Source organism: Leptosomus discolor, chromosome 2 (genome assembly GCF_034619465.1).
Source record: "Leptosomus discolor isolate bLepDis1 chromosome 2, bLepDis1.hap2, whole genome shotgun sequence".
NCBI lineage: Eukaryota > Metazoa > Chordata > Aves > Leptosomiformes > Leptosomidae > Leptosomus > Leptosomus discolor.
Window position 1 is genome coordinate 41,634,471 of NC_141392.1, and position 13,942 is coordinate 41,648,412.

The window sequence follows — 13,942 nt, forward strand, 5'->3', positions numbered from 1 at the left end:
TTTCACATCCCCAGTATTCCTACTCCTCAAAACCACATACAAGATTAAACATAAGAGCACAGGGGACACCTGTAAATAAAAGGTACTCTTCAAAAATTGGAAATCACCCAAAGAAAACAGAAAAGCAAAAAACCTTCTAAATTCAACGCAAATTGGACAAGAACAAAAAGGTCTAAACCCAACTTGCCAAATGTGTAAAGCTAGTAACAAAACTACTTTCAAACACATCGAATATATGAAGCCTGACAGGAAACGGTTGGGCATGCAGATAATCTGGCTGTAAAAAAGCACCAAAAAAATCAGAAAAGGTTAAATGAAGTATTTGTGTTAGGATTCACAACCACAAAAAATGTCAAAGAGATTCTCAGACACATTCTATACTTCTTGAGTGATACGTTTTAGGCACGGCCTCAAACTGAACAAGTTTCAGAACACACAAATGCAAATTTTAAGAGGATTCCTGAGATGACGCTGGAAAACTACAAACCCGTCCACCTGACTTCTGTGCCTGGAAAATGTCTGTGTGTTAAATGGAAGAACAACTTTTTTTAAGAACATCTAGATAAACCAATGTAATGAGAAAGCAAGGTAGCATGTCATTTTGTAGTAGACACCCATAAACAACAAATTTAAAAGTGTTGCTTTAATGAAGTCAAAAAAGGCACAAGTAAGAGGGATCAGACTGATACTAGGCTTGCAAAGGGTCCTCACTATCGTTACCTAAGGCTTCAGAAAAAATTATGCTGTTGTGGGACAACAGGAAGGGTCTACTCTGATTAAAAATAAAACCTGCTAAAAAAATGGGAAATCAATTACAAAACATTTACATTACAAATACATTTATTAAAACGAATTATCAGTTTTCGAAGTACAGAGTTGTAGCAGCAGAGCCTTACTAGGATCTTTGCAGGTTCCTGTGATATTTAATAAACATGAGGTGGTAATGTTGGCAAAAAATAAAAGCTAGTCACTTTAAAGCTGACCACAAATACATACAAAAGGATCTCTCAACTATTCAGTGTCAATACATGCAAAGTAGATGGGAAAAAAGAAGCCGAACTGTACACACAGTATGATGGATACAAAAGTAGCAGCTGCTGCCCCCTAAAAGACACTTGGGTTTTCTTTATAATTTTCTCAAAACCCAAGCTCAATAATTAGCAGCGGTTAAAAGGCAAACAGAATATCAGTAACAATACAGAAAAAAATGGAGCCTGAAACAGAAGATGATCAGATACCATGACATAGGCATATGGCACACATAAATCTTGAAAACAGCATACAGAGCTAGTCAACTCATTTGCAAAGAGAAGGCGGCGAACTGTGGATCACAGACTGGTGACAAGGAGAAATCAAAACAATAAACAAAGTGCATGAAAGTCATTCCAAGCAAAGTCTTCAATTTGGAAAAAGATGACTACAGCAAAAAGATCTATAAAAATTACATAATGAGTGGTCAGTGCTACTCTCTCTTTCCTGCCCCTGCCCCCCCCCCCCCCCCCCCGGTAACCCACACAGGAGATGAGGTACTAAGCTAGTTAGATCTCCATTTGATCAAATATAGCATATAGTTTTAATTGCTTCCTTAAAAGAGGAATGAGAAAAAAATATGATAAAAATAAGTACGCTGAATATTAAAAAAAAAAGATAAAAGGTTCACCTTGCAAATTTTACTAAATCCTTATTTTAACCACCTTGTATTTAAAATTAGATTTTAGCAGCTGTATACATGTAAGTGGCATTAATTTTTTAATACACATTTTTTGTGTGTACAAATGCGTTCAAACCAAACAAACACATGAACAAATCACAAACAGATTGTTGTGCCAAACATGCTTTTCTTCTAAACCTTTTGACTTAATGAAAAAATGTGTAACATATTGGAAGGTCTTAGCCAATTAATAAGCCTTTCTTAATTTTCATAATGCTAAAATCTTTATGTAGTTCAGCAATTATAGAAGTATGACCACTAGAAAATATTTCTGCTATGGGAAGGAAACCAGCTGCTCTTTTTCTCCCTCCCCCCAATTTTTGCATGTTACTATTGCTAATAGCATATATTTTGTTGCTTTATGTTTACAATTTTCTGATCATCCCTCTTTTGATTGGCTACACAGTACACAAATAAGAAATAGCAGTACTGCTTTTTTATTTTGGGAGAACAGAACTTTCCTGAAATTTTTCTCTCAAAGTTTCAAAGTTAATCAGATTTCCAAGAAAAAAAAAAATAAATTGTTTCAATTGGAACAACAGACAAACAATGCAGTTACAGTTTCTTACAAAACTTCTCTATTAAATTACATTCATATGTTCTTAACAAGAATAAAAATCTTTAATTATCCAGACTATCCAATGTGGCAGTAATTAGTCTCTGCTGATTCAAATATTGTGAAAAAACTCAGTATTGATTTTCCTCATTTTAAAAAACCCTAACTTTTAAAAAATATATTTAGCATTATAGAAAAACAGGTTTAATTCTATAAATTTCTTTTTAATTGTAGATTCCAAAGGGATATATCACGTAAACCGTTCAGTTCCTTTCTTGGCGACATGAGTATTTCTGTCCTTCATTAGCCCCATGTGTTGCATCGATACTTAAAGAAAATGATAACCGAGGTTGTATTTTTACCTTAACAACTGCTACTACTGCTTTATTGGCTTCTGGTCACTGCAAACTAAGCTTCAGAAAAATCTCAGAGGACAGAAAGAGGACTTGAGGCATGCTTTCAATACTCAGGACAGGCTTCCAGGGCCTTTATCCACAGCTCAGGGGTTTAATCCATACCCATTAGAAACCCCACTTGTCTCCAAGGTCCTTTTTTGACCTTCCTCGACCTTTTTTGACCTTCCTCACTAGCTGCCTCTGGCAGGAGTGGCCAGACAAGGGCTCCAGAATCACTTTTGGCTGCTCCGTACAGAACACTGGGGGCATACTAACAGCACCAAAGCAATAGAAACATTTGCAGCGATACATGTGTGCAGAACTCTAATTTAACTCTAGTCTGTCTTTTATAAAAGTAATTTTGTGTATTCCATTGTTTTCCTTGGCAATAATTTCACAATAGGAGCTTGTAAAGTAATTATAAGCAAATAAAATGTGTAAGCTTGCAATCTCACAGCAGACATAATGTAATGAATATGGTAGCATAAAGCTAAGAAGAAATAGATGAATAAGATGGAGGATTATGGTGTGAGGTTTTGAGGAAGTGCTAGTTCACAGGACAAAAATGCCGATCTTTCCTTGCTGGTGTCTCAGAAGAATGTAAACACATGTTAGAAAGGCTATCAGAGGGGAAGCTTAAGCCATAATCTTTTAAGTTTTTAGGTATCTAAATGCACAATATTTTATAAAGAAAAAATGTTTGAAGAATTTCAATTCTCAATTAGTATGTTAGATCTAGCAGGTAAAGTTTCAAACTTTGTAATTAATCTGCACTGACTGCAATCTTTAATCATTCCTTTATTAAAGAAATACAGATTTGCCACTTGGCGGAAAAAAATATTCTATGTATCCTCTTACATTCAGGATATTTTTTCATAGCTTAAATGGACAGAAATAACAATTTCGGGTAGCTGGTTTACCTTCCAGTACAACAGTGTCCGAAGAACTTGACTAGTCATGTACACTTTTGTCCTCATAACTTGTTTAAACAGTAAAAAGACTTTTGCAAAGATACCCATTCCTGACAAATATTTCAGTACTGTGAGTTTCAAATTATTATGCTTATACACGTACGTTGTTATTAGGATAAATAATGCTCGAATCACCTCTGGACCTCCCGTAAGATAAATGAATCATAGCTCTTATTTTCCAGATGATGTGTCATCCTTTCCTGATTGCTTTCCATTTAGAGCATCTCTTGGACCTATGACCACTGAGACATACGTGATACTTCAATGTGTGAAGAATTCCTGCACAGAACATTTAAACAAGGCAGTGTAAAAGTGTAAGTTTTATCCTCCTTATCCAGTGAAATTATACAGCTAACCTTTGACAAAGTATCTCCCAGCTCATCATTTCTAAGCGTCACTCTGAGCAGTCAAGTAAGAAAACACAACCAACATTTTCTCATGTTCCTTTGTCACTAATAGCCAAATACTAAGGAATAAACATTTATTTTGCCCACTAACATTTAGAGTACATTCACTTCCTGCACATCTGTCTTGAATTGAGGGCAGAAGACATGTCGGTTTTTCAAAGTTGTACTTCTGTTAGCAGAGCAAGCTCTGCTGCAAACACAAATTTCAGTAAAATAATCTCAAATCCAGATTAAGAAGTTGGGCTTTACCAGATGTTAGGTGAATCTGTCTGCCCTTTTCATAACTATTTTTCTTATTACGTTCTTTCATACAACCTCCTTTCCTAATATCACTAAGCAACAATGAGTTGAGGACTGCAAAAAAAAAAAAAAAAAAAAAAATAAAGAGAGCCTTGTCTTCCATATGCCTTTATTTTCCCAATTATCAGAGTGGGACAGGTGGCTCCATCAAATTCTGTAGATTATCAGTGAGTCAGGGAAGGGGGGGAAATGGCTTATTAAATGAGGATATGAGAAAGGTGGTCCAAAATTTAGAGGCAGAAATCTCCAAACTACTTCCAACAGAGCCAGGGCAACTACAAGGTGCTACACAAAACCTGGCAGAAATATAGTGTCGTGTATTATATATAGTGTCGTGTATTATATATAGTGTCGTGTATTATATATAGTGTCGTGTATTATAGTATATAGAGTATTGCAGCCATACCAGAAGTAATACAGTGCCTGAAATCAGAAACTCTGTTAAGAGAAAGTTATTGGATTGGAAAAGATACAGACTCTTCAAAATACAGAGAAGTGCATACACTGTTCTGCCAGACTTTTACCTCCAAAATTTAGAGGGCACCCTCAAGAGTACAAAATATTAATTTATATTTTGGAAATAGATACTAGATATGATTGTGTAGTAAATGTAATATTTATCTGCATGGAATATAAAATTTGCTTTTCTTCTAGCTGACATATTTATTCTAATTTTTTCTTTCTATTTTTACACATACAGAATTTTTTGCTATTCTTAACTGCACTTGGTAACAGCCCTAAAAGCTTAAGCACAGAAGAGAATACAGTGTATCTTTACAAGGGAGGGGACTTGGGAAAGGCATTATCAACAATTTTCTCTGCAACATCGTTACAATTTCAAACAGTTGGTACATTTCGTGTGAGGACAGACATTATTTAGGACACACAGCCCCTGAATGCAGACACAGGCTTAAGAAGCAATTACATGTTAATGTATAGGATGTTTATCACAGGTTCTATATGCAGTTAACTGGAACCTTGTTAAGATTTAAGCACACATTACAGCTCTGAAATGTTAAGGAAAAAAACAAAAGACTAATGTTAAACTCAAAGTCTTTTCTCTAGGAAGAAAATCTGAATTACAAAGGAAAAACATGCAAGAAGTGCTTGTTTGGCATTTCTCAAGCTTTGGCTGTATCATACTGCCAAATACAGCTGTATTTCCAGTGGGAAAATAATACTGGATAAAGAATATTTGCGGTATAATGAAAATAAAAAAGCAAGCAAAATGCCTGGATAAAGTGTGTTTTGCGTAGTTGATAGATGATTGTAAAAAATAGGCGTCAGTAAAATCTTGTGTGAAACCAGAGAAACCATGAGAAGAGGACTCATTTTTGTACTAATAACATAGAGAAATGGCACTGCGACTAAAGAGACCAATGTTTCTTACAGTTCCAGTCTAGACTGCGTAAAACAGCTGGGAGTTCTGTTAACAATTAGAATCTACTTAAAAAAACCCCATAACAACAAAAACCAACCTACCCTACTTTAAAGAAGTACTAGAAAGACATATTAGAGATCAGTACAAATGTGCTTTGGTTATTACAACTACTCCTTCCACACTGCAAAAAATATTATAAAAGCAGCCAGGTTTTGGGAGTTTGTCTTACTAAACCTATTTCAAAATCGGGAGTAGAAAAATGCAGGTCTACAAGCAGACCCTTAACCAGGATATCATCACCATCAAATAAAGCTATTTAGCATATATTACAATATTCTGAGATTGTTGATTAAAAGCCATCTGATCACACTTGCATGAAAAAGTAGCTCAGCGTTCAGGACTAGTTAACAAAGTACGATTCAAATTTTCAAGTTTTCAAAACAATCTTTCATCAAGCCTTGTTTCTTGCAGACAATATTTCACCATTGTTCCTTGTCTTAAAAAGCAAACAAAAATACACCAAAAAAACCTCCAACAAAATAAAAAAAAAATTTACAAGACATTAAATACCACATTTGCCCAGGTTTCAAGTTATTTTAAGCTCTTTAGTTAAACACAATATGAATTAAAATTTGAAGTCCTAAATTTTTTAGGTGAATTTGTACCCAGCACAATTGGTTTCCCTTCTGTTCCTACAACACTTTGAAATTTGTCTAAATCATTAGAAAAACAAAACACAATAGCATGCAAACCAAGAAATGGACTGAATACCACACCGCACTGAAAATTTCTCTTTCTGGGTACTTTTCTATGGCCACTAAAAAAAAATAAATATAATAATAAAAATACAATTCTGCAATTTGCACAAACACTGCATCCCCCAGATACGCTTTATACGTAATATAGGGAATATTTACAAGAAAGCTCATAAAGGAAGTTGCCTAGTACCACATAGCATCATATCTGTGTGTGCATTTCATTTAACTGCCTTTCAAATTTATGAAAAAACATTGCCTGTGTGGTATTGAGAGAGATATGGGTAAACATACATGTCACTGTGCATTAAACATGGCGAAAACTCAAGACCACCACTAAAACCCTGGGCTAGTGGACAAAGGACACTCATCACGTTATTTTGCTGTAGTGATTGTCATGCCTTTTAAATCTTAATGTATAAAGACACAAATATACCAACTGCCTCTTTAACACTATTTTAATTTTTGATAGTACCTTCACATTAGTATATTCAAATTGCAGCAGATAAAACTAGTAAGCTCTAAAACTCAAAAATAAACAAACTCACTTTTTAACAAGCAAGTAAAAATAGTGCATACATGTAAAGGTGAAGCTAAATACTTGGCCTTGTGATTTTATAATTTCTCCATGGGCTCTGTGGTTAGATCACTCAGAATCCTGCTAGGAGTGACTGATGCCAGAAATATTTCTTGGTGAGATTCCTCCTCTATTTTCCTTGCACCCACCATGCAATTTTCTTTCCTGCTCCCCACCACTTTTCCTCCATGCCTATTTACATTCTTTAAAAAAAAAAAAAAATCCAAACATTTTTAACACCAGGATCTTCCAACCATTTCCATGAATTCCCCCATCAGACAAAAGTTCTCTCATGTTTGTTCAATCACTTCTACACAGCAAGGGAATAAGAACTACTAGACTCCCCTTTGCAAAGACTTTTGGATTTAGAAAACAGCTATTGAAAGAGGAATATACAAAATTTGCACGCAGCTTAGATGATCATGTGTGCTTAATATTGTAATAGGATAAAGGTTAAACATAATATTGTTTGACCCCTTCAACTACTGCCATTCATGCCATGTTATTGTTAGTGTTGCATGTTAAGCAAGCAAATTTTCAATGAACTTGTGTTGGCTTTACCACAGACACAGATGTTAGGCGGACTCCTTTGTTCATAAGGTTCTCATTATTAACTGAAACCAAGTTGAATATTTGACTGAAGGAAAGGACCATATCATTGTTTTCAGATTTTGCTCTATGACTTAACTGAACTACATCTGCCAGCTTTGGAAATACCAAGTACTTCTTGGCGCCAGTACTGGCGCCTTGCTCTATGACTACCATCTTAAGTGCTTCAGCTTGAGGAAGTCTAGTAACCATCAAAACAGTTTAATAAAAACTAAAACTGTGATTAAGAGCTACTCACAAGCTGACAGAATGCTCTGAAATTTGTTCTATTTATGAATAATTTCATGAAATAATCAAATCAGAGTAAACTGAATGCATGGCTGTAAATGTGTAGCCTAGAAAGTTCACAAGATGTTTCAGTGATTTATAGAGTCTGTGTTATACTTGAAACCATATTTTTTTAATAGATAGACTGGCACTTCACAGGATAATTCAATCTGCTTCAAATCTATCCAAAGCCTTTGGGAAACATAAGGGATGCTCTGAATATAAATGCAATTCCACTTTTCACCTTTTTGCACTACTGTCTCTAAGCATAAATGTGAAAAGTATTACACTCCCCCAAAAGAACTCCCTTAATGAAAAATGCTGTTGAGGATGAAATAAGTTTGTGCTAACCCAAATAGAGGAATTATTTTATATAACAAATCACTTCAATGTTAAAATTACTTTTCTGGATATGTCCTGAGGCCATCTGAATTAAAATAAGCAACACATCACACTTTCTTTCTCAGAAAGACCAAAAATCAAAGTGTCTATATTTTATAACACACAGGTAACTGATGCCAAAAACTATAGATGGCAATTCTGCAAATAAAGTTTCATTTTCCATACAGTACAAGTGAATGTGTTACTAGAAAAGGGAAATTAAATGCCAGAACTAGGTATTTTCACAAAAACAGAGCGTAAAAAAAATCTTCTTATTAATACATATCAAAAGATAGAAATAATTAGCATTTCCAGATTATTAGTGATGTGATCTGGGCTAGAATCAACAATACTTATTTCACTTACCATGCTGAATGTCCCTCATGTCTAAATGAAGGCTAGACATTAATATCCCAACAGCTTGAGATCTTTTGTTACTTAACAACTTGACAACCTGCCAAAAGAAGCCCAAGAATTAGTATTAATCTGTAGGAAAATGTGCAAGATACATTGCATTAATAGTGACAAATTCAAGAAATAGTACCTTGTAGTCTATATACATACCTAAAATTGAGTAATTTTGTTACTTTTTAAAGTTTTCTTCTGCTGCATAAATCTGTCACAAGTGTAAGTAACTATGTCACCTAGTTGAATCTTAATCCTAAAACAACCACTATAAAAGTTCCCCTAGACTTTCTTCTGCATTAGGATGCACATTTTCAACTTCACACTGATGTTACTAAGTGTATGAAACAGGCTGTCATATAAAAAAAAAAAATTTCCAACTGTGTCTATCTTGGAACTGCTTTGGTTTCCAAAACCACACAATGATTTCCATCTTTGATGTAAGCTAAAACTGTGAGAATTTGTATTTTATTTGAACGTTTGACGTAGTAGGCACTAATATGACTTTTATTTAAAAAGCAAAATAACCACGTACATATTGGGATTTTCTTTGATCACTTTTAGGGAATATAAAAGGTCTCAAAGCTTTTTTGTTTTTAAAATAAACAAAAAAAATATCAAGTCATCAAAATATCTTGCTTTAGGGGGGTTAAATTAACCACTAAAATACACTCTTGTGCATACTTGCTTTGCAAGCATAGAAGCAATAAGTAATTTACACTGTCTTCCACAGGGCTCTAAACTGTTCGAATTCAGCTTACTGTAAATTTTAAATCATTAGTATGAAATGCAAGTAATGCCAGGAAAGGACACTTATCTGTAAAACAACACGATTCTAGAAGTACTTTTCAATGCAGGGCTACAACCATTATGTAGATGGAAGAGGTTAACACTTAATCTACTCAGGTTGCTGAATTTTACATTGTACTAAACACACTGAAGAAAACCTTTGTGAATCACTTGGAGGAAAAGATAAAAGCCAGGCAATTAGAACTGTTAAGTTCAAGTTCTTTTTACATTGCAGTCAGGAAGCATGTACGTACTTTTTCAAGTTACACAGTTCCTATCTTAGCAACAAGGTGCTGGACCACCTACAGCCCCACTGGCAAAATTATTTAGAAATCAATTAGTAGAAATAAGATTAGAAAAAGTAGAATTAATTTAGCCAGAGTAAAGAATGTCATGATCCAATTCACATCTTAAAAAACGTAAAAGTACCCGTGAGATATTTGCCCTGTGGCCAGCTTTGATTCACTTAAGTTTTCAGACACAGGTTTGTATGTTGATGTCTAAGCAGTAGTTGAAGAGAAGTAGTAAAAGCCTGACCCAGAACTCTGCCACTGGGACTGCTTAGGAAAGGAAGCTTGAGAAACTCATGGTGCTTCCAGTATAAGTTTTCTGAGGATGTTGTTGGTTAGCCAAATGTTTTATTAATTATTTCCCCCTGCGCCCTTAAAAGTTCATACCCATTGATTATGAAGGTTTTTCATCCTCCATTCCTGACAGATTCCTAACTGGTTACAGTGAAGTGAAAATACAGCATTCTGCTCATGAACTGAAAATTTTAACATTAGAGACCAAGTATGTCAGAACTACCATTCACAAGGTTAAATACCTAAATTCAAGGCATAGCTTGATGATGTCATCTGCCAGAAACTAGCAAGAAATTCCTATGCAATTGTCTAATCCGTGTAATACATTATTAGGTATTTAAAACTGAAGTCAAACAGACTGAAATAGGATAGGATAGTCAGATTTTCTGAATTCAAAGGGAAAACCAATGTAATTCAGAAAAATATAATTAGGATATCCCACACTATCCTTCTAATAGGCTATAATCACTCTAAATGTTTTTTAAATGGAACATAAATCTCATTTAAGCCTGGAACTGAGATGAAGCTGGGAAAATAGCGCGAGATTTTCTTGTTGTAATGTTTACTTCTTTCCAGCTACAAAAGTTTTACAAAACAACACAGATCTTGGGTAGCAAAGTATGGATCAAGCCTTTCTAACAACTACATTGCAATGCGCATCTCTAATAACTACCAAACAAGTATCTTGCATTCTATCAGAAAATAAAGCGGGTACAAAATTTTAAAGAGAACAGAAACTCTTGAACTGGTGTTGCTAGCCAACCGTGTTCCCAAACAAGGCAGAGCAACAGAAAGAAACAAATGTCGTATGTTACATAAAAGTTCAAAAGCTTCTCCTTAAAGCTGTCCACTCCAACACTGACAAGCCTGAATTCGGTATGGAAGATGCTGGGGAAACTGTTGATTCCAGCCACCACCATTATTGCTTTTGCTCATCTGAAACATCTCACAATAACAGAATAACTTAAGCTTGCTGCTTTCATCAACAAATAGGGGGAGTCCTTTGTTGCCTTTATTTTGAACAAGAAAACTATCCCAAAGCTGGCAAAAAAAAAAAGTGAATTAAAAAATTAATGCAAATCCATTCAAAAGTGCTATAAGGAAGTAACTGTAGTCACACAAAATGGCAAGAGCTCGTCTGGAGTAAGTGTGTAACTTTTTTGTCATTCATATTCTGCAAAAATGAAGTAGAAATGGAACTGATGCAGGCCGCTATGTTGGCCAGGAGCACAAGAAGAAAACAGAGTAAAATAACTTTGTTGAGTAGTCGTCTCCAAAACAGTGTTACAACTTCATTCAGGTGTGAAAGTACCCAGGACCAAGGAAGGATACACGTCCCGACCTTTGCAAAGGAAGCAGAACTACACTGTTCTCTCTTGGACCCCCAAAGAGCAAGGATGAGCTGGAGTCTGATTTTGAGACTCTCCTACTTCTAATGGTGTCAGCACTCATGTACTACTATATTCACTTCAAATTGTGAAATTGCTGTTTCTACAACCCATCAGCAATCTAAAGCTCATAGAGCTACTGAGATTAGGTCTACAAATATAGCAAGGAGGCCAACATTAGAGGAAAAAAAGAACCAAATAAATTAACTACGTTTTTATGATGAAAGCTAGAAGATGATTTCTTAGGGGGGCATGATTCCCATCAATGCTACAGGACCAGATTTAGTGGCCTAGTAAATCCCTTCAAGTCATATGCTCTAAAAAGAATCTGGCTTAAAAGTAAGCAGGAAAAAGAAGCTGCTTTTTCTGAAAGTGAGCTGTTAGACAGGAGAATAATTATTTACTGAGTGTCACATTTTGCCAGTGAACAGAGAGGAAAAAAATAAACCACTGTCCCTGCAAAGAACAGGTGGTCTTTGCGGCCAAAATTCTGAATCACGATGACATCAAAAGAGTACTGAAAAGCATGACTGTCAGGTGACTGAGTGCAGAACAGCAACAGACAAAGAGTTTTTATGTAGCAGCTACCAGTTTCGCCTGGCTTTATTTGAAATGTAGTTTTTATGTCAACTTTTATACTAATCTCTATTATGCATTTCATTCCCATTCCAGTCAATTGCATGAATGCTATAGATTCCCCCAATAGAATGGTTGTAACAATACAACACTAATTCAGAAAATATGAATATTAACATAATTGCCTAAAGCAATTCCCACATTTAAAAATAAAACAATAAAATAAATCAGCTGCATAGTCTGGGCCTACAGGCTACAGACAAGTGACGCCATTTAAAACTGGAACAACAAAAGTTCGATAAATCCAATCTCTACAAGATCTAAAGCCTCAGACACAATACACAGCTCCTTTTCAATTTGGATTCTGGAACTGTGCTTTAAACAAATTTTTTTTTAAAAAAAATAAATAGAAAGGAAGCTAGAGATATTATCTGCAGCCTGAAGTCTAGGACAAACTTTCTAATTGTTGAGTGGTCCTCATTGTTAAGCAGTAAACAAACTACATGCCAAATTTGTTCCCGATTGTTTAACACAAGCGAAAACAGTCAAAGAGATATTTAGTGAAAGGTAATGCAAGACACATGTTTGATGAGAACCCTGAAGCAAAAATTCAAAGATTCCATTTCCCCAGAATAATATCTAGTTAATGCATGGAATTTTGCAACGATTCTTGCTCTCCAGTTCTGATTTTGACTGCTAGCATTAAGCAAAATTATCCCAAGGCTCTTGCTAAGAAAAAACTACTGTACATTAGAAAAAGTCACATTCGGGAAACTCCACTGTATAGGGGCTTATAGCTTTTAAGTGTTACAGAGAGGATGCAAGACCCCCAACGTTCCAAATAAGATGTTAGGAGACAGGATCAGGACAGTAATGCAGTGACTCTTCTCACTAGGTGTGTGACAACAGATTTTTTCTGTAGATTCTAGTGTATTCCAAATGTAAAATTAGCAATCACAGAACTGGATCCATCATATCTTTCACATGTATATCCTTGTCTTCTTACAGATATAACAGAATAATATTTTGCTCTTATGAGAGGAGGGTTTTGTGTGCATGGTTTGCCTGAGTGTTTTTAAAAGGCAAATCCAGAAGCGATTCCTGGCTAGTCGCGGAAATTGTGAGAGTGGAAACAAGGACTACTTCAAGTAGTGAGGTCATTTTGGTACAACAGGAGACCAAACACTTCTACTTAACACTTACAAAAAGAAAACCAAACCACAAAACGAACACCGAGTCCTGGCTGTCTAACAGCATATCCATGCTGATGGTACATAATGATTTGACTGAACTCAACTTTTACCACAGAACGTCAATCATAGAGTGTAATTTTGAGCACCTCTGTCTCCTACCCTAATCAAACCTAGAACCCTCTCTGCAAACTAACTGGTTACTTTCCCCACTGAAGATTTTCATAATCTATAAGGAGATATCTAAGGTTTCAAAATTCTCTGTCATATACTTCTAGATGCAAGTTGTTGATATGGTATGCAAATTAGTGCAGCCAAGCAGCCATGTCTGCCAGTTTGTGGATGCTGTAAGTTTATGCTTAAGGGTAAAGATTAAACATATTATTTACTTTTAATTCATTTTATCTGTTTCTCTATTATGTTTTCATAAACAACGCTTTTAATGATATGGATGAGAAACTGTTCATGCTCTTTTAAGATATTTTGTCACCAAAACAGTATTGTTTGAAATGAATATCATAAAACTAATACTGTAGAAGTAGTCTTTTACTAAGAGATTGCTACCCCAGTTAATATTCCTCACTTATGACATTAGATGGAAAAGTACTTAGATAGCTTAGATTCAGATATACAGTAGCAGTTTAGATAAGCATTGTGTTCCTCAACAGGAGGCTGAACAATAGTACAATGTCGCTTATTA

General features: G+C 35.1%; 1 protein-coding gene across 1 annotated transcript in view; it reads right to left on the bottom strand.

Moving 5' to 3' along the window:
• Positions 1-13,942, bottom strand: part of FMN2 (formin 2) — a 160,531-nt gene that overhangs the window by 82,809 nt on the left and 63,780 nt on the right. The window contains exon 7 of the mRNA XM_086460400.1: positions 8,677-8,764. Within this exon, the coding sequence (XP_086316526.1) occupies positions 8,677-8,764 (88 nt within the window). The remainder of the gene's footprint in view (positions 1-8,676; positions 8,765-13,942) is intronic.